The 19,800-nt window shown below is 45.1% G+C and overlaps 1 protein-coding gene across 1 annotated transcript in view; it reads right to left on the bottom strand.

The window, feature by feature from the left end:
- The window catches only part of LOC147121280 (polyphosphatidylinositol phosphatase SYNJ2-like), a 263,000-nt gene that overhangs the window by 68,371 nt on the left and 174,829 nt on the right, over positions 1-19,800 (bottom strand). The window contains exons 13-15 of the mRNA XM_085981525.1: positions 18,509-18,593; positions 17,636-17,776; positions 13,251-13,443 (exon numbers count right to left, since the gene is read on the bottom strand). Of these exons, the coding sequence (XP_085837651.1) occupies positions 13,251-13,443; positions 17,636-17,776; positions 18,509-18,593 (419 nt within the window). The remainder of the gene's footprint in view (positions 1-13,250; positions 13,444-17,635; positions 17,777-18,508; positions 18,594-19,800) is intronic.

Genomic DNA, 19,800 nt, shown 5'->3' with positions numbered 1-19,800 from the left:
CCTCTGAGGAGTCTAGCAACAAAGCCTCTTCCTCCTCGGCAGTGGGGACAGGGGCTCCAGATGGTCCTTTGGGGGAGTAAAGCAAAGAGTTAGAGATCGGATGCCAAGGCTACTTGCACATTGGATTTGGCAGATGCTCATAAGTCCAAATGATGTAGCTTCAGAATCATATCAGTGACTCATGCTATGTCAATGAGAGAGATGGGAAACTATTCTGTCACCAGCTTGCGGGCTTGCTCCTGTCTCTCCTGCCCCAGCTTCCGCAGCTATGTCAGCCCCAGCAATCTCCATCACTGCTTCCTCCCAGGGGGTCAAGTGGGCGATTGGGGGTGGTCCTCCTCCAGTCCTCGCTCGCTCTCGCCTATTGTGAGCTCTCTTTTCCTGCAATGAGGGAGACAAGTGGAGTTTGAGTGAGAGTGCAGGAGTGAGTGTAGAGATTGCATAGCATAGATACTTAGAAGGAGACAAAGGTGGTGTGAGGCTGCAAGACCAAGGGCCCTCCCTGTGTGTTGTCAGTTGTGTTCCAAGCATCAGAGTGAGAGGCATTTTGAGGGCTGCATGGTGGAATAGTTATGTGAATGTGAGCATAGAGAGAGAGGGAATGGGTAAGGGTGCATGGATGTGACTGTGAAGGAAGGGAGTGCTGAAGCTGAGTGCTGTTGGGGAAAGGCAATGGGGATCAGGTTGAGGGTGATGGAAACTTCATACTTACTTTTCCTGTATGGTGAAGGTCATGGAAGCGCTTCCTGCACTGCATCCAGGTCCGTCGGGTGACTCCCTGAGAGTTGACCTCTGCAGCCACCTCCATCCATGCAGCCCTGGTCTCTTTGGGAGGCCTCTTCCTCCCTGAGCTAGGGAAGAGGACCTCCCTGTGGGCCCTAACCCGATCCACCAATGTCTGCAATGAGGTCTCATCAAATTTGGCGGCAGCTCGGGCTCTGCCGCTGGCAGCAGCTGGTGCAGGCTCCTCTGCCATTCTGCAAGACTGGTTGGGAAGCCTGCAGAGGTTGAAAAGCTTGCTGGAGACTTTAAAAGCACCACGAATGATGACATCATACTGTGGGGCTTTCTGACTGGAAATGGACAATTAGCAAGGGTGCCCACACGCTGGAAATTAATTGACCAATTGAGGGAAAATTGCGTGCAGCTGGCAGATCCATTTAGATTTGTGTCGGAACCCGACATTCGGGGAACCCGACAATTCCCCGCACCTTCGGGAAAATCGGGTCCTAAGTGTTTAGTTTGACGGAGCGATTAGTGGCAGCGTGGGTACTTCCGGTTTTTGGTCAACCTGTGATGCCATCCTGCGCATGAGCTGGGCCACTGGATGATATTCTCAGCGTCTGCTAAAAAACTACAGCTCCGCTAATGACATCACTTGCAATGACTTCACCCTCACCTGTTCTTGTTGAATGAAATGTGCCTCACTAAACCAAGCTAGCAGCTCAAATTATGTAAAATAGTTAATGCTGTGGATTTCAGAGAAACGGCTACAGCACCCCATATTATCTTGCATCGCCCGTTCATGGGGTCACATTTTTGAAGGGGCCCAACAGGTCAACTCAAACTTAGCACTGGTGAACAGCTCAGGTGCAGGTGTTGCCTGATGGCATTTTTGCTGATTGCTACTATAATTCCACTGCTTCAAAAACGGGGAGCGGCAAGCTCTGATGCATCGGTCTTCTGCACCTTACCTGGGATATTTGCTGTATCCAGTGCATTGCGACACTTCCCCATTGCATGTGGAGTGAACCAGTGGAAATAAACTCTCACTATAGTAAAAAAGGGAGGGGGATAAAACTGGCAACTACAGGCCAGTCAGCCTAATGTCGGTGGTGGGAAAACTTTTAGAGCCAATAATCCGGGAGAAAATGAATTGCCATTTGGAAAAGTCTGGGCTAATAATTGAAAGCCAGCATGGATGTGTGAAAGGCAAGTCGTGTTTGACTAACTTGATCGGGTTATTTGATGAAGTAACGGAGAGGGTTGAGGAGGGTAGTGCGGTTGACGTGAATATGGACTTTCAAAAGGTGTATGATAAAATACCACATAATAGACTTGTTAACAAAATTAAAGCCCACAGAAAGTAGTTGTAGATGGATTTGGATCTGTTTGGAGACCGGTCACCAGTGGTGTCCAGCAAGGATCGGTATTGGGATTGTTGCTCTTTACTATTTTTATTAATGATCTAGATGTAGATGTTGGGGACACGATCTGCAAATTTGCAGATGATACTAAGATTTGTGCGAGTGTCAGGACTGTAGACGATGTTTGACTGCTTCAGGCCAATCTTGATATTTTGGGGGATTGGGCTCGTGACTGGTAGATGAAGTTTAACTTGGAAAAGTGCAGTGTTATGCTTGTGACTGGGCAAATACAGATCATACATACATCCTTCAGGGAAAAGCATGAAAGCAGGTGGAGAAAAAAAGAGATCTGGGTGTTCTAGTGCACAGGTCTCTAAAGATTCACGAATAATGCCGTGAAGCAATAGCTGGAGCAAATAGGGTGTTGGGTGCATTTATAGATAATTGATTAGAAGACAAAGCATACTATTTTGTCCTTGTACAAGACCTTGGTCAGTTTTGGTCTCCTCACATGCTGGGTGATATTGATTCGTTCAATTCCTTCGAGCAAGTGCTGGACCTGTTTCTGGCTGGATTGAGATGATCTCTTATAAAAGGTAGGTACTGCAAGGAATTCAGGGCCAGAGTGATCTCCTGGACTAGTTTCGATCGCCTTGGGGGTTGGAGAGGAATTTCCCAGATTTCCCCCCCCCCCCCCACCCAAATTTGTCTGGGCTTTGATCTGTTTTTCCGCCTGTCCCAGGAGATCACATGGCTTCGGGTGGGGTGGAGTGTATATATTGTGATACAAAATATATTGCAATTGTGTGGGACAGACTGGGTGGACCAGAGAGTCTTTTCCTGTCCTTCATTGTTCATATGTATACCGAAGTTCAGGTCATTAATATATATCAAAAAGCATACAGTGGTGTCCCCCAGGGGTCAGTATTAGAACTGTATACTTTCCTCTGGTCTGAAAAACAACCGTTCACCACTACTCTCTGTCTCTTAGCTAATTTCATATCCACGCTGCTGCTGCCACTGCCCCTTTAACCCTATGGGCTTCAATTTTGCTAACAAGTCTATTATGTGGCACCTTATCAATCGCCTTTTGAAAGTCCATATACAAATCAACTTTCATCAAACCTCTCCGTTACTTCATCAAAGAACTCAAATCATGTTAGTCAAAAATGATTTGCCTTTAACAAATCTGCGCTGGCAGTCATTTATTAACCCACACTTTTCCAAGTGGCTATTAATTTATGTCTCGGATTACTATCTCTTAAAAGTTTTCACACCACCAATATTAGGCTCACTGGCCTGTAGTTGTTGGGTTTGTCCCTCTCCCCTTTTTTTGAACAGGGGTGTAACATTTGGAATCCTCCAGTCCACTGGCAGCACTCCCATATCTAAGGAGAGTTGAAAGATTGTGGCCAGAGCCTCAGCTATTTCCACCCTTACTTCCCTCAGTAACCTAGGATGCATCCCAGCTAGACCAGATGACTTTTCTACTTTGAGCGCTGCCAACCTTTTAAGTACCTCTTTATCTATTTTTATCCTATCCAATTTCTCTACTACCTTCTCCTTTACTGTGACATTGGCAGCATCCTCTTCTGTTGTGAACACAGATGCAAAATACTCATTTAGTACCTCAGCCATGTCCTTTGCCTCCAGAAGATCATCTCCTTTTTGGCACCTAATCGACTCCACCCTCCCTTTGACTACCCTTTTACGATTTATATGTTTATAAAAGTCATATAGAGCAACAGTCTGAGGTTAAACTCTGCTGATTGGTGCTGTGGTAGACCTATAGCATTCCTGGAACTGGTCAGATAGTACTGATGTACTACTCACCTGCACCGTGACTTGGCTCTTAGAGTGGCCAACTAGACATCCCTGTTCCATGGATGCTTGTAGGGTAATTCTATTAACTGAAAACCAGACAAAAATAGACTGGTTTTTAGTTGCATTTAAAAAGAAAGCACGTTGTGCATGTCTGAGTGAATCCTTTTTGCTTTTGTCACCATCCTCAATTTAAACCTACGTTAGGATGAACTAGAAGTTCTATAGCATGGCAGCTTCCATACTTGTTAATAGTTTAGTTCTTCAAGGGTACTGCATTGATGTAACTGGAGTAATTAAACACAAAGGTCTGGAGTTTCCTCCATATTTGTGCCCAGAGACACACGTTATCTGGGCACAAACCAATTACGAAGCTTAAACGATCACGGAATTTTGGGCGTAAGGTACGTCCAAGTCTCCTCGATTGTTTGCGTCCGTCCATCAAGCCTTCCATCCAAACGAATCTCCACTCACAAAATTGGCCACCCCCAACTCTCAAATGTGAGCATCCTCCAATTGCGCTTGTTCGGGGGGTCTCTCAACATTGCGTCCAGATTTCCGGAGAACAGCAGGAAAAAAAAATATTTTTCTGTTCTTTTAATTGCAATTTTTGAGCGTTTTAAAAAAATGTATCCTCACTGAGACTTGCTCTATATTATCAGTTTCTTTGAATACATTTTTATGACAAACTACAATTCATGTTAAAAATTGAAACGTTATCCCGATTGTAGGTGCTTATAAATGCTGTGCCTGATATGCATGAATGATGGTAAAATGAGTTGAAACTTTAAATATTAAGGGCCAGAAATTCAGTTAGGCCCCGCCAGCTCGCTTGCGCCCAGAAGTTACCGCTGGGCGCGGAGCCACTCGCGCCCGTCGGATATTCAGTTTCAGCGCCCCAAGTCGAAGACGGCCGCTGTTCAAGGGTGTGGCCGCCTCCGCTTGGGGCGCTGAAACTGAATTTCGGCGCGCTAGTTGCCGCAGCGCCACCCGCTGCGGAGCGGCAGGCTGCGGTACTGCAGGCCTTCCTCCCTCTCTTAAGTGGGAGGTGCCTGCAACAGCGAGATCGCCGCTCGCTAGTGCCGGCAAATGAGCCCGGCACCACGGAGAAGTGCCGGGCTCCCGGAAAACAGCCGGCAATGCCGCGAGGGGGGGGTGGAGGAGGCCGGGGAAGGAGGAGCGGGCAGGCGGCCGCCGAAAAAGCGGCCGGCCGCACCTCCACCTTAACTCGCCCCACTAAGGCTGCAGTACGGCCCCGGTCTCTGAACGTTGTTTGCGGCCGCTACTCAATATGGCGGTCGGGCTGGTATCGGGGCGGTAGCGGGGCACTGCACACGCCGATGACGTCATCGGCGGCGGCGCAGTGCTACTGGCTAACGCCGCCATTACCGCAGCGCTGAATATCGGCGCAACCTCATCAAGTGGCGCAAAAGCCCTCTTTGGGCGAAAACTGGGCGCAACGCCTACTGAATTTCTAGCCCTAAGACTCAAAAGAATATATATGGTGTGGGTTTGGCATTTCCTGGTTTACGCTGATTTATGCCCATTCACACCTACTTTAAGCTCTGGTGTATGCTAATGAGATTGGGAGGATAAGGATACTTGGGTGTGACTTCACATCAGCAAATGTGCGTAGCTTTGAGCGCAATTTCAGGTGAACTCCTAAATCTCAACCTTGCCTTATTATGGGCATGCACAACACAATCAATTCAGCTGTATTCAATTCTACTTAGTTTTCAGGCATCTAACCAAAGAGAATATACATTTATAGAAACACAACTGTCAATCAAGTGCGGTAACACAGTCTGAATGTAAATAGGATAGCTGGATCCAATTACTGCACAACAATCAAAAAAATGTAAAAATGCATATTGTGGGAGACAGGCACAGCATGAAACAGGTCAATTGCTTAAGCACGCACTGCTTTTTCCTCAATTTCTGGGCCATTGTGTCTAGTTTCAAGGCGACAGCCAAAGGACTGCTCTAAGGAGGAAATACTACAGTGATATGAAATTAATCGACTGTATTCTGCTCTGTTTAACCTAAGCATAAAACAATAAATGTATCCCATTCTTTCACACACACACACACATATTCTCGTGGTATAAATTGCTTTCATTTCTATTATTAAAAAAAATATTTTGATGAGTTTTTCTGCTCATGTTGACGATGGACATTTTCACTGACGAGTACGTCTTAGCTCGTTGGGCACCAACTATCAGCAGCATGCCTAGCTCAGGTATAGTGCTGATTAGATACAGGATAAAGCTTCCCCCTATTTTGCCTTTTAATTTGCCTTAACCCTTCCCCCAACTTCACAAGCATCATAGAATTTACAGTACAGAAGAAAGCCTTTGTCTCACCGTGTGCTTTGGCCTCCCTTGGATGCAGAAAATGAAGTGGGAGGCAAGGAACGACCCACCCTGCCTTATTTACAGTGCTTGCGCTTGCTCTGAACCTCCCCCCCAATATAGTGTTCCTACAACCTCCACACCACTAGTTATCTCCCCCGCCACCCCGAGCTTCCTCTCTTAATGACCACCTCCCACCCCCAAGATTGTTTCCTAACCCTCAACCCCCATTGCAACTTTCTCCCCATCCCTCATTGAAATAGTTTACGTGCTTCCCCTACACTCAAGTACTCAGCTTCCCCCCACCCCACTGTAGTTGTTTCTCAGTGCATGCCCCCACTGTGCAAGTTTCCTTGCTATTCCTCCCCCACAGGTGTTTTCTTGCTCTTCTCCACTGCTGAGGTATTTACCTGCCAAAACCAAACACCAGTGCTTTCCTTGCCCCTCTCAACCACAACAACAATTTGCATTGATATCGTGCCTTGGTCCAATTAGCCCTGCTTGACTTTAGTCTGTATTCCCCATGTGCAATCTAACAGGACATCAACTATTGTGCCTTCAATTTTCATTACAACATAGCAAACATCTTTCGAAAATCCACATATACCGCATTTTCTTCATCTATTTGCTCGGTGATTTCCTCAAAAAATTCAATTAAAAGTAATCAACAACAACTTGTCCTTCACAAGTCCATGCTGATTGTCCATGATTAGTCCATGCCCGTCCATAATTAGTCCATGCCCTTCTAAGAGTTGCTTATTTTATCTCATATTATGAGCTCTAGAAATTTACTCACAACCCAGGTAAGTCTAACTGATCTACAATTTCCTGTATTATTCCCTTTCTTGAATAGCAGTGTGATATCTGCCACCCTCCAGTCCTTCAGCACAATTCTCATTTGCAAATATTTTGGGAAAATTATGGTTAGGGCCTCTGCTATTTCCTTCCCCACCTCCTTTAGTATTCTGGATAGCATGTCATCTGGACCGGGTGACTTTTCTACTTTTTGTTAGTTTTGAATATTTATCTCCAGTAGTTGCTCCACAACATTTCTTGCAGATACATTTATAGTTCCACTGTCACCTTCCTCTGCAAAAACTGAGGCAAAACACTGGTTAAGCATCTCCACAATTCCCTTATTCTCAAGTACAAGATGGTCCCTTTCATTTTTAAGGCTCCAACTCCCTCGTCCAATGCCACCACAGGTTTGGTCAACAATGTGGAAGCTTGGCGCATTGCTTGACCCAAGCCCAGCTTTCTCCCCACGTCTGATATGTTACTAAGAATTCTTTATTTCACTTCCACAACATTGCCTGCCTTCTTCCCCTCTCCACTGTCAAAACTCTATTCCTGGCGTTTTATCACCTCACAGCTTCACTTCCCTAACGCTCTCTTTGCCACTCTTTCCTCTTGTTATGTGTAAACAAGTCATCCAAAATGCCACAGCCTGTGTCCTGAACCACATTAATCCTGCACTCCCATCACCCCTGTGCTCGCCAAATTCCACAGGCATGCCATGTCCCAGAGGATTGAGTATAAGCTTCTCAACCAGGAGCAGCACCAGGCGTACCTAAAAATGAAGTGCCAACCTGGTGAAACTACAACACAGGACTACATGCATGCTAAACAGCGGAAGCAGAATGCTATAGACAGCCAAGCGATCCCATAACCAATGGGAGGAGGAGGCTCCATGAACATCCTCATCCTCAACAATGGCAGAGCCCAGCACATAAGCGCAAAAGACAAGGCTGAAGCGTTTGTAACCATCTTCAGCCAGAAGTGTCGAGTGGATGATCCATTTGGCCTCCTCCTGCGATCCCCACCATTACAGATACCAGTCTTCAGCCATTTCGATTCACTCCACATGATATCAAGAAACAGCTGAGTGCACTGGATGCAGCAAAGGCTGTGGGCTCTGATAACATCCCGGTTGTCGTGCTGAAGGCTTGTGCTCCAGAACCAGCCACTCTTCTAGCCAAGCTGTTCCAGTACAGCTACAACACTGGCATCTATCCGACAATGTGGAAAACTGCCCAGGTATGCCCTGTCCACAAAAAGCAGGACAAATCCAATCCGGCCAATTACCCTCCCATCCTACTCTCAATCATCAGCAAAGTGATAGAAGCCGTCATTGACAGTGCTATCAAGCGGCACTTACTAATCAATAACCTGCTCACCGATGCTCAATTTGGGTTCCACCAGGGCCACTTGGCTCTAGACCTCATTACAGCCTTGGTCCAAACATGGACAAAAGAGCTGAATTACAGAGATGAGGCAAGAGTGACTACCCTCGACATCAAGGCAGCATTTGACCAAGTGTGGCAGTAAGGAGACCTAGTAAAATTAAAGTCAATGGGAATCAGGGGGAAATCCCTCCACTGGCTGGAGTCATACCAAGCACAAAGATGGTTGAAGTTGTTCGTGGCCAATCATCTGAGCCCCAGGACATTGTTTCAGGAGCTCCTCAGGGCAGTGTCCTAGGCTCAACCATCTTCAGCTGTTTCATCAATGACCTTCCCTCCATCACAAGGTCAGAAGTGGGGATGTTCGCTGATGATTGCAGTGTTCAGTTCCATTCGCAATTCCTCAGATAATGAAGCAGTCTGTGCCCGCCTGCAGCAAGACCAGGACATCATCCAGGCTTGGGCTGATAAGTGGCAAGTAACATTTCCACCACACAAGTGCCAGGCAATAACCATCTCCAACAAGAGAGTCTAACCACCTCCCCTCGGTATTCAGTGGCATAACCATCGTCAAATCCCCAACCAACAACATCCTGGGGGTCACCATTTACCAGAAACTTAACTGGACCAGCCACATAAATTGAGTGGCTACAAGAGCAAGTCAGAGGCTGGGTATTCTGCAGTGAGTGACTTACCTTCTGACTCCCCAAAGCCTTTCCACCATCTACAAGGCACAAGTCAGGAGTGCGATGGAATACTCTCCACTTGCCTGGATGAGTGCAATTCCAACAACACTCAAGAAGCTCGACACCATCCAAGACAAAGCAGCCCGCTTGATTGACACTCCATCCACCACCTTATATATTCACTCCCTCCACCACCGGTGTACCGTGGCTGCAGTGTGTACCATCTACAAGATGCACTGTAGCAACTCGTCAAGGCTTCTTCAACAGCACCTCACAAGTCCACAACCTCCACCACCTAGAAGGACAACGGCAGCAGACGCATGGGAACACCACCACCTCTAAGTTCCCCTCCAAGTCACACACCATCCTGACTTGGAAATATATCAACATTCCTTCATCGTCGCTGGGTCAAAATCCTGAAACTCCCTACCTAAAAGCACTGTGGGAGTACCTTCACCACACGGACTGCAGCGGTTCAAGATGGCGGCTCACCACCACCTTCGCAAGGGCAATAAATGCTGTCCTTGCCCGTGAATGAATAAATGAAAAAATACGCATCTTCAAATCCATCCACAGCCTCTCCCCTCCCTACCTTCTTGATCTGCTCCAGCTCTACGTCCCTGAGATCACCCTCCAGTCCTCCAACATCAACCTACTTCTTCTTCCCGGTTCCCTCTGCTCCACCAAGGGTGGTCACTCCTTTACCAACTTGCCCCTTGCTCAGCATTTCTGCCTTGCCAACTCCATCCCTGCCTTCCAAAACCTCAAAGACCCTCCTCTTTCACCATGCTTTTGCACCCACTGACCCTCTTGCTGCTCCTTATCCCCGCCACTCACCCCTCGGGCTCAGTGTCCACTTGCTATCCACCACTTCGTGAAGTGTTGTGGCACTTTCTTTGTAATGAGTATTATGGAAATGTAAGTGGTTGCTGTTGTAAGTGATCGCACCACTTTTTTGACAATTCTTTTACTTATATTTATCGTTTTTATAAATGTGAAACGCCTTAAATACAAGTTGTTGTTGTTAATTATATTGACTGCCAGGCTTTTTTTCCAGATTCCCTTGTATCCTCCTTAATTTCTTCTTCCTTCCCTTATATTTACATTTTATATTTCCCTTAGAAATACACTTTTTTATAACTTTTTTCTGTAGTATCCGACTACATTTATCATGCGTCTCTATTCTAAACCTCACTTTTGCTCTAAGCTCTCTATCCATGTAATCTCAACCTTTGACACAGCCTTTCTCCTTCTGGTCAGAATAGAAACATAGAAGATAGGAGCAGGAGTAGGCCATTCGGCCCTTCGAGCCTGCTCCGCCATTCAATGAGATCATGGCTGATCATCCAAATTCAGTACCCTGTCCCTGCCTTCTCCCCATATCCCTTGATCCCTTTAGCCTTGAGAAATGTATCCAACTCCTTCTTGAATATATTTAATGAACTGGCCTCCACCGCCATCTGTGGCAGAGAATTCCACAGGTTCACCACTCTCTGGGTGAAGAAATTCCTCCTCATTTCAGTCCTAAATGTCCTACCCCTTATCCTTAGACTATGACCCCTGGTTCTGGACTCCCCGACCATCGGGAACATCCTTCCAGCATCTAGTCTGTCCAAGCCTGACAGAATTTTATAGGTTTCGATGAGATCCCCTCTCAATCTTCTAAACTCCAGTGAGTATAAGCCCAATTGACACAATCTCTCCTCATACGTCATTCCTGCCATCCCAGGTATCAGCCTGGTGAATCTTCGCTGCACTCCTTCCATGGCAAGAACGTCCTTCCTCAGATAAGGTGACCAAAACTGCACACAATACTCAAGCTGCAGTCTGACCAAGGCCCTGTACAACTGTAGCAAGGCATCCTTGTTCCTGTACTCGAACCCTCTCGCTACGAAGGCCAACATTCCATTTGCCTTCTTAACCGCCTGCTGCACCTGCATGCTTACCTTCAGCGACTGGTGCACAAGAACACCCAGGTCTCTTTGCACTTCCCCTTCTCCCAATCTATTGCCATTCAAATAATAATCTGCCTTCCTGTTTTTGCCACCAAAGTGGATAACCTCACATTTATCCACATTATAGTGCATTTGCCATGTTTCTGCCCAATCACCTAACCTGTCCAAATCGTACTGGAGTTTCATGACATCCTCCTCACAGCATACCCTCCCACCCAGCTTTGTGTCATCTGCAAATTTGGAGATATTACATCCAATTCCCTCGTCCAGATCATTCATATATATTGTGAACAGCTGGGGTCCTAGGACCGATCCTGCCTGCCACTCGGAAAACGAGCCGTTTATTCCAACTCTGCTTTCTGTCCACCAAACAGTTCTCTATCCAAGTCAATACCTTGCCCCCAATCCCATGTGCCTTAATTTTGCACGCTAATCTCTTATGCGGGACCTTATCGAAAGCCTTCTGAAAGTCCAAATACACCACATCCACTGGTTCTCCCTTATCTATTTTACCAGTTACATCCTCAAAAAATTCCAGTAGATTAGTCAAGCATGATTTACCTTTTGTAAATCCATGTTGACTTTCTCCGATCCTGTCACTGCTTTCCAAGTGCTCTGTTATTACATCTTTTATAATTGACTCTAGCATTTCCCCCACTACCGATGTCAGGCTTACCGGTCTATAATTCCCCGCTTTTTCTCTACCACCTTTTTTGAATAGTGGGGTAACATTAGCTACCCTCCAATCCATGGGTACTGTTCCAGAGTCTATTGAGTTCTGGAAGATGACCAGCAATGCATCTACTATTTCTAGGGCCACTTCCTTAAGTACCCTGGGATGTAGATTATCAGGTCCTGGGGATTTATCGGCCTTCAGTCCCATCAATTTTCCTAACACCATTTTCCGACAAATACTGATTTCTTTCAGTTCCACCCTTTCATCAGACCCTATGTTCCCTGGTATTTCTGGGAGGTTATTGGAGTCCTCCTTTGCGAAGACAGAACCAAAGTATGTATTTAGTTGGTCTGCCATTTCTTTGTTCCCCATTATAAATTCCCCCGATTCTGACTGCAAGGGACCTACGCTTGACTTCACCAATCTTTTTCTCTTCACATACCTATAAAAGCTTTTACAGTCAGTTTTTATGTTCCCTGCAAGCTTGCTCTCATATTTTATTTTCCCTTTCTTAATTAATCCCTTTGTCCTCAAATTGAAATATCTCCCAATCATGTTCCACTGCTTGTTCTGCCATTTTTTCCAACCAATTCTCTTTAATCGCACTGAAATTAGTTAATTACCTTCACTTTGACTCCTTTTTTTCTTCAATGAATTTCAATGTAAATTAGGTTATGGTCTTCTCCAACCTACAGGTTACTTTCTTGCCCTGCTTCAAATATCTTTGACGCACCATTATGATATTTTCCATTTTCCACACCAGCCATCCTGACTTAAATTGCCATTCAGTGCCAGGTATGGAACAGCTTTGTGCTATAGGCCCATGAACAATACGAACTGTGTTGAGATTAACCAAAATAATTTGTGTCAGCTGTGGCTCAGTGGGTAGCACACTCGTCTCTGAGTCAGAAGATTGTGGGTTCAAGTCCCATTACAGGCTGACACTCCAGTACAGTGCTGAGGGAGTGCTGCATTATCAGAGGTGCCGTCTTTCAGATGAGATGTTAAACCGAAGCCCCGTCTGCTCTCTCATGTGGATGTAAAAGATCCCATGACACTATTTCAAAGAAGAGCAGGGGAGTTATCCCCGGTGTCCTGGCCAATATTTATCCCTCAACCAACATAACAAAAACAGATTATTTGGTCATAATCACATTGCTGTTTGTGGGACCTTGCTGTGCGCAAATTGGCTGCCGTGTTTCCTACATTACAACAGGGACTACACTGTAAAAGTACTTAATTGCCTGTAAATCGCTTTGAGATGTCCAGTGGTCGTGAAAGGTGCTATATAAATGCAAGTTTTTCTTTCTTTAAGACTGTTACAACCAGCAAAGAGAAACTTTAATCATGAGCAAATGGAGAATTATTCATCTTTAGAATTTGGACTAGATTTGAATCTGGTCCCAGAGGTAAAAAGACAGTGTGTTAATCCATTACAACACCCAGTGTCCCATTCATTCTAAAATGTTACTGTGTAAGAAAAATAAATACCATTGGGAAACCGAGTTTCTGCATGATTTCTCTATAATCTTCATTTCTTTCTTTCACTTGTGACTGTCCAGCTGTCAGATGGGCGCATATAAAGCAGAGTGTGGTGCTGTAAAACTGCAGGCGAACAGCCACTGCTCCTTTGTTCCCAGCCTTTCCTCCCATCCCAGTCTTCACCCTATCCACAGCAACTTCTCTGGGGAAAAAAAAGAATAAAAAATGTTTCTTATTTGTGTTTTGCTTCCCATTTCTCCACTTTTTTTACTTACAAGAATATAAGAAATAGGAGCAGGAGTAGGCCATACAGCCCCTCGGGCCTGCTCCGCCATTTAATAAAATCATGGCCGAACCTCTACCTCAACTACACTTTCCACCCTTACCCATATCCCTTGATTCCCAAAAATCTATTGATCTCAGTCTTGAATATACTCACTCATCAACTGAGCATCCACAGCCCTCATCTTTCAGCCAGGATAGTCCAGAGCCTAGTGGTGTGGACTTCTCCATAGCTTCAGAAATGAAGATGATGAATTTGAGGTCAGAGGGGATTGTGAGGCCAAGAATGTCAATGGCAGAGTCACAATGAAGAGACAGCAGCTATTGGTTGGATTTGAAAACAGTCTTTTTAGAAAATTGAATGAAAAGATTTTCATTACCCCACTGAGGGCATGGAGAACATCAAAATATAGTAACTTAGCCATGACACAACCAGAGGACTGGAGGTTGTATCCATGGATACCAAATGAATTGGAGAAACTGCTGAATGTAGAGTGCAATCGTCAGGAAATAATGGATGGGATTGGATAACAAATGCATATAGTCACTGATAAGAAGGAACAGAATGGGAGAGGAAAGTGTGTCCTGGGGAAGTGTTGAATTAATGGGGAAAATAAAGAGAGGATGAACAGTTAGCTATTGCACAGATAGAGCAATCTGAGAAGAAACTAGGTAGCTATGACCAGAGCTTTGATAAGAGATTATATGATGGTGTCCACTGTGCAGCACTTTAAGATTTTGGAGATTTCCAAGGCATGACATAGGCAAGATGATCAGCACTAGAATAGCCATACTGACATCCGTACCAGTGACCATGGGTTATCTCGGAACTTTGAAGATGATGCAATTTGAAAGTTGACACCAACCGTAGAAAGTGCTGATGTGAGGACAATAGGGCTATGATTTAAGGGGTAAGAGGGACCACCTTTCTTAGGGATAGGGTGGACAAAAGGAAATTTCTAAGGAGAAGGAAAGATAGCCAGAGGACAGACTTTAGCTTTAACCTGCAACTTGACCGAATTTTCAAACTTTTTGTGAAGCCACCTAGTCGAGTTTTCCGAGAAGAGCATGCAAGAACATAACAATTTTGTTTAGGTTTGGAGTTGGGGAACTCTCACAATTATGAACATCCCACTTCTCAATCTTTCAACTCATAACAGCCTAATTTTTAGATATAACTCGAAATACAGCTGGTTGTGGACAAATTGTCAACCTGGGCTACCCTAGGTACGTCCAAAGATTCCCATGTCAAGTGACAATTTTGAGGAAGATGTGGTGTCTGAGAACTGTTCATGTCTAAGCTGATTGTGTTTCTGTTAAATATGTTTGTATACTATCATCACCTGACAACAATGCATGGATGCTATCAAAACTTTCAAAAGCTAGGACTCTACATCAAGCCCAAGTGGTTTAACAGGTCTGGACAATCCAAACAAGAAAGATGTCCTTTAGTGTCTTGAATGCTAAACCACCTCAGATACGAATATCTGAATCTAGAATTAATCAGATTGGGGCCTATGCTGAACATGAAAGATCCCAAAAGAGTGCTCTAACTGTAATAAAGACATTACATATAGCTGTTACACGTTCAAAAGCCTTCCTGGTAACAACCTGTTCAAATTCCAATCATAAAATACCTCCTTCTCTAAACAATTGACATAAATTCATATTTATAAAAAACACAGCTACAACTACAAATACCCAATATTCTATTTAAATATAAATATTGGTGCAAGACAGGATACAGGCACCAGAGTTTTGAATCAGCTAAAGTTTATACAGTAGAGGGAGTGGAGGATGGGAGGGCGGCCAGCAGAGCATTGGAAGAGTCAAGTCCGAACTTGTCAAAGACGCGGATGAGGGCTTCAGCAGCAGATGAGCTGAGACAGGAGCAGAAGCAGGCAATGTACTGAGATGAAGTAGTCGATCTTTCTGATGGAGAGGTTAGGAGATCGGAAGTTTAGCCATTAGAATGCCGTTGGCCGGCTGCGCGGGACCTGCAGATCACTGCGCGGCCGTGCAGCTTAAACGGAACATTGTAAATTATTTCCTCTCTTTGGGTACAATGTAAAGTAGGATGGGGGCTCGAAAGGGAAGTTGAGTGGTCAGGTTTGTGTGGGAATGGGGTCTCATGGAAAAGATGGCGAGATGGGAGAGAAACTGGAGAAAGATGGATGATCAGGGCTTGGTCAGGGAGGAGCCTACGGAGGGTGGTGGTGGTAAGAGAAAGGGCAGGCGGAAGTAGCAGAGGCACTTGGCGGGTGGTCTTAATGGTAGTGACAAAGAAGTCCAAGAGCAGCCCGCACTTTTATTTATTCCTTCTTAGGATGTGGGCATCACTTGCAAGGCCAGCATTTAATTCCCATCCCTAGTTGCCCTGGAGAAGGTGGTGACGAGCCTTATCCTTGAACCGCTGCAGTTCGTGTGGTGAAGGAGCTCCCACAGTGCTGTTAGGGAGGGAGTTCCAGGATTTTGAACTAGTGACGATGAAGGATCGGGGATATATGTCCAAGTCAGGATGGTGTCAGCCACCACCCCCCCCCCCCCCCGAGATATCTGTGCTCCTCTAATTCTGCCCTCTTGACCAACCCTGATTATAACGTGATGCCCTTCTGTTGCCAGGCCCTAAGCTCTGGAATTCCCTGCCTAGGCCTCTCCGCCTCGCTACCTCTCTTTCCTGCTTTTACGCTCCTTAAAAATCTATCTCTTTGACCAAGCTTTTGGTCACCTGCCCTAATTTCTCCTTATGTGGCTCGGTGTCAAATTTTTTTTGTCTTTTAATACACCTGTGAAGCACCTTGGGTCGTTTTACTACATTAAAGGTGCTATATAAATACAAGTTGTTGTTGTTGTACCACAGGAGATTGTGGTCCTCGATTACCCTAGGCCTGTTGATTGCAATGCAAGCAGCATGTAAAATCTGTGCTGCCTGCTGATTAACATGATTGCTGGGGCAGCCAGCAGGAGGTGGAGGGAGTGGATGTTTAAGGCGGTGAATCCGCAACTAATCAAGCAGAACTACTTTGTCCTAGATGGTGCTGAGCTTCTTGAGTATTGATGGTGGGGATTCAACAACGGTAATGCCACTGAATGTCAAGAGGAGGTGGTTGGGCCCTTTCTTGTTGGAGATGGTCATTGCCTGCGTGGCACAAATCTTATTTGTCACTTATTAGCCCAAGCCTGGATGTTGTCCAGGTCTTGTTGCATGCAGGCATTGACTGCTTCATTATTTGAGCAATTGCGAATACCGCAATCATCAGCGAAGAGTCACAATTCTGACCATATGATGGAGGGAAGCTTATTGATGAAGCAGGTGAAGATAGTTGGGCTTAAGGCCAACTTGTTGAAAGTAAAGGGCAAAGGGGAGAGGGATTTAAGGAGATGGTTAGCAGTGGAGAAAAGAAGTCAGAGGTTGTCTTTGCTCTCCAGGATGATTCTGGATTAGTGAGTGGTCTTAGCAGAGGTGAGCGACATCCAATAGCACTTGATGTGGTCGTAACAGATCTGGTGATGGATGGATAAGCCAGTTGAGTGATAGATATGTTCAAGTCTGCATCCCTTGGATTTGAGAAGCGAACATGGGGCCATACAGGGGGAAGAACCAAGATAGGTGCAAGTAAAAGTTTTGCTGGGAACAAGGGAATCAAAGGTGGAGATGAGGGAGTGGTTGAGCAAATCGGCAGCTGAAGTATTGCAGTGAATGGAAGGCCAAAGGCTAGGCAGTTAGGAGTTTGAAAGGGAAATTGTAAGTGGCTTGGGGGGAAACAGTTTTTTCCAGGGACGGATGCAAAATGAAATGGGGTAGATGGGGGTGGAGGGTTTTAGATGATGAGGGATACAAGGAAATGGTCACCGATAGACCATGGAAGTAGAGAGGTCATGGAAGATAGCAAGTTTGAATGGGTGGCGTGAACATGAGTAGATAGTTTAAATGGAAGGAAAGGTTTAGGAAGATTAGGAAGGGAATGAATTCAGGAGAAAGGGCAAGGGGAGCCGAGATGGAGAATGAAGTCACTTAGAGCTTTAAAAAAGTGGTGTTTTAAGCTACGAAATCCACATATCTCCATGCAATTTAACAAAATCAAATTTTGTTTCAAATAGCAGTTGCTAACCTAATGTAGGGTACATGATGGAGTCGGACAAAAATATACAGGCAGACACCCACAAGTTGCCCTGAAGACAGCATGATGTACTTATGCGTCCTGGAGATTGCCTTCTGAAGCTGTTCTGCCCACATTTTCTTGTTAGTTGTGCTGCAAAAAAATTGTGGTAAAGCTTAAAAAAAAACTTTGCAATACTTTATTAGGTACAACACCAACAGGGTATTTTGCCTGATCAACCAATATCTAAGGTATTGAGAATTAGGGAAAACTCTATAGTGGAATAAATCTAATTTGAATATGAAGATATGGGCCGTGAAATTCGTCTTGGGCGGTGGTGCAAAACAGGCGGTATTGGATCGGCCGCCCGTTATGCACAGTGCCTGATACTCCATTGCAGTCAATGGAACTGAATATCGGGCACTGCGTATAACGGGCGGCCGATCCGATGCCGCCTGTTTCGCAGCACTGCCCGAGACGAATTTCTCGGCCCATATCTTCATATTCAAATTAGATGCTGTTATTTCAGATTTCCAGCATTTGCAGTTTTTCTTTTCAATTAATAAATTGAGTTAGATGAGCATAGATAACATTATCTCTTTTAGCATACTGAACACATGCTCCAACTTTCATAAAGAAAGCGTGCATATCTTTATTGGGAAGGTCTGCATTGTAATGAACTTATGTTGTGTATGTAAGTTAAGTTCCAATTTAAAACAATTAGGATGGTAATAACATCATTGGTATCAATGAGGACAACAAAAGGAACCATTAATCATCCACACAGGAGCAACATGACTGAGACTAAAACCACGAAACATCAAACAACCCTTTGAAACCTGCCCACTGAAACTAAAATCATCAGATGAGGTGAGAGTTGCTCACCTAGCATTGACAATGTTTCCTGCACTGAGCTCCACCATTTCCTGAAATCCAACAGCAAAGATATCTGGTGGGCAGCTCTCGTTATCTATGTAAAGAACAAATAGGATGAAAGTTTAACAGATAGTGCTGAATTACTATAATCATCATTCTGATCTACAGGAGCACGCATTATTTATTTTTCAAACCATTTATGTCATTGATCTAAAACTTAACAAAACTTTAATGATTTGACATCCAGGTCTTACTTGAACAAACCGGTGGTTAAATTGATTACCGCAGGAGATCGTGGTCCGCGATTAAACTGCGCCTGTTGACTGCAATGCAGGCACAGCATGTAAAATCCGTGCTGCCTGCTGATTAACACAATTGCTAGGGCAGCCAGTGCTATTGCGCTGGTTATTGGCTGCACACATTAGGAGGGGGCCCGATATGGGGAGTCAACAATGTCACTTAAAGGCAACCAGCACTTCAAAGGGGAAGTGCACAATGGCTGCAAATCCACTGGAGTTATCGCTGTGTGGTGAAATGCCCTAAGCTGGGAGAGAGTGTACACCAAAGTTCTCAGATGTTGCACTGGAGGCTTTGGTGTAGGAGGTAGACAGGAGGAGGGACATTCTGTATCCCCAGGGGAGTGGGGGGGTGGAAGCCTTCCAAGCACCTAATGCACAGGCAGTGGGAGGATGTTGCCGATGAGGTGAATGCGAGGAGCATAGCTGCAGTGCAGGAAGAAGTTCAATGATCCAACAAGCATTATCAAGGTAAGAACAATCTTAAAAAGGCATCTCATAACAGCTGCACCACTCATAGCCTCATCAGCTGCTGAATACACAGCACTCCCATCCCTACTTGCAATCTTTGACAATCAGTATAGCACAGTTCAATTAATCATAGACGGTTACAGCACAGAAGGAGGCCATTCGGCTCTTCGTGCCTGTATCAGGTCTTTGAAAGAATTGTCCAATTTAGTCCAACACACCAGCTTTTTCCCCATTACTTTGCAAATTAGTTCTCTTCAAGTACATGTCCAATTTCCCTTTGAAAGTTCCCATGGAATCTGTTTCCATCACTCATTCAGGTAGTGCGTCCAGATCTTAACCCTCTGTGAAAATAATTCTCATTTCCCCTTTAGTTGCCAATTATTTTAAATCTGTGACCTCTGATTACCAAGCCACTTGCCACTGAAAACAGTTTCTCCCTACTTGCTCTATCAACACACCTCATAATTTTGAAAACCTTCTCTGCTCTAAGGAGAACAATCCCAACTTCTCCACATAACTGAAGCCCCCCATCCC

This window comes from Somniosus microcephalus, chromosome 3, assembly GCF_052327205.1.
Source record: "Somniosus microcephalus isolate GS21.2 chromosome 3, FLI_Smic_1.0, whole genome shotgun sequence".
Classification (NCBI taxonomy): Eukaryota; Metazoa; Chordata; class Chondrichthyes; order Squaliformes; family Somniosidae; genus Somniosus; species Somniosus microcephalus.
The sequence above is the reverse complement of the archived record's forward strand: the minus strand, read 5'-3'. Positions and strand labels throughout refer to the sequence as shown.